This window comes from Cupressus sempervirens, chromosome 5 (assembly GCF_028749045.1).
Source record: "Cupressus sempervirens isolate cs-2001-9-10 chromosome 5, ASM2874904v1, whole genome shotgun sequence".
Classification (NCBI taxonomy): Eukaryota; Viridiplantae; Streptophyta; class Pinopsida; order Cupressales; family Cupressaceae; genus Cupressus; species Cupressus sempervirens.
Window position 1 is genome coordinate 658125269 of NC_143122.1, and position 1638 is coordinate 658126906.

The 1638-nt window shown below is 38.2% G+C and overlaps 1 protein-coding gene across 1 annotated transcript; it reads right to left on the bottom strand.

The window, feature by feature from the left end:
- Positions 1-634: 634 nt before the first annotated feature.
- LOC149557600 (putative germin-like protein 9-2) lies at positions 635-1258 on the bottom strand. The gene has a single exon (XM_089830351.1). The coding sequence runs from the start codon at positions 1256-1258 to the stop codon at positions 635-637; it is 624 nt and encodes a 207-aa protein (XP_089686477.1).
- Positions 1259-1638: the final 380 nt, after the last annotated feature.

The window sequence follows — 1638 nt, forward strand, 5'->3', positions numbered from 1 at the left end:
GTAAGGTCATGAGATAAAGAATACAATTTAATATATAAATAATTAAAATTGAAGACAGTTTTTCAGCACACCAATTGATGCACCATGCTCTTCATTCAATTTCCACATCACTACATCATACAAATAAATCTTTTAGAACAAATTCACTTCCTCTATAGTCATTACATGAAATGGAACCAAAAATGTATGCATGGGTAAAATGAAAATTCCCATGTTATGCATAACAAATTCGTAGTTCACTTAGATATGCCTAATGTATTCGTAAAATTCTTACAAAATAAAAGAAAAAAACTCCCGACAAAATAACTTTAGTCAATAAGAAAAGTACAATTTCAAATTAATATTCATGTAAAAGTACAACATTATTCAACAACTTTAAATTCGGGCAAAGAAGAATTACTCAACACCTTTCCAAGAATCTAACTGATGTAGAAGAATGGAGTGAAAACTATACTCTTCTATCTTAACCACAGATACTTCCCTCTAATTCCACTACAACAATCCATAATTCATAATCACATTCTTTCATTATCTACTAAATAGATTATTTATGAGCTTGCAATCATCTGCTAGCTGGATTACACCACGGTTGACTACATCCGATGTCCGATTTAGTCAAAGTGAACCCATTCTACTAGACGAAGGGAGCCTTGAGCGCGGACAATGATTCAGGTGATATCTTGAAAGACTTTTGTAGAACAACGTCAGAAATTCCAGAGCCAAAGAGAGTGGAAGGCAGCAGAACAGTCCCCGGATTCGCACTGCCAAAAGCAGAGATGGCAAGAACAGTTTTGTACATGTCAAGATTGATTTGGTAGTGCATTATCCCCTTTGGAAACACAAACGTGTCCCCCGCATAGAGTGTCTTGTTGAACAGCTTGTTACTCGTGTCTACAAATGCAACTGTGAGTGATCCATCTAAAATGAGGTGCAATTCACTCGCACGGGGATGATAGTGAGGAGGAACAACACTGTTTGCTCCTAATTCAAAGAAGGCGTAGGACACACCGAGACCCTTCAGCCCGGCAAATTCTTGCTGGCTGGCTCTACTTATTTTGATGCTCCCAGTGGCAGTGGAATTGGAGCCAACTCTCCTCAATCCAGTAAATGTGAAGAAGTGCTCGTTAATGGCTGCCCCACTTGAAAGATCAAAATCTGTAAGCAGATCAGGATCTTCACATTCAACTTTCACTCCCAACATCATCACCACTACAAACATAATTGCTGCCACCTTTTTCAAACCACTGGATGCCTCCATTTTCATAGATTTGCAACCTAACTCTTTCCGAATTGAATTTGTATCGGCAGAGATGAAAAGATGCAGAGAAAACAGAGAGATTAGTTGAATTCAATTAAAGGTGGTATAAGCTTTTGTATATATATAGAGTTTGCACCATCCTGTATGGCCGGCACAAAAGTAACATGGAAGGACGGTCAGGTCATAAACTAGCTGACAAGAGAAAATTGATAAAACTTCTGTAGCCGGCTGGATTATACCTTAGCTATTTTTATATGTACTCAAAAGCAATGTAGGTCATACTTTTCCTGATTGTAATCTAAGTGCTTCGCCCTGCCGTTCAACAGGGCAAGGTTGATGGAGCATCTGGCATCTATATACCGTCCTGTTTATTGGTAATT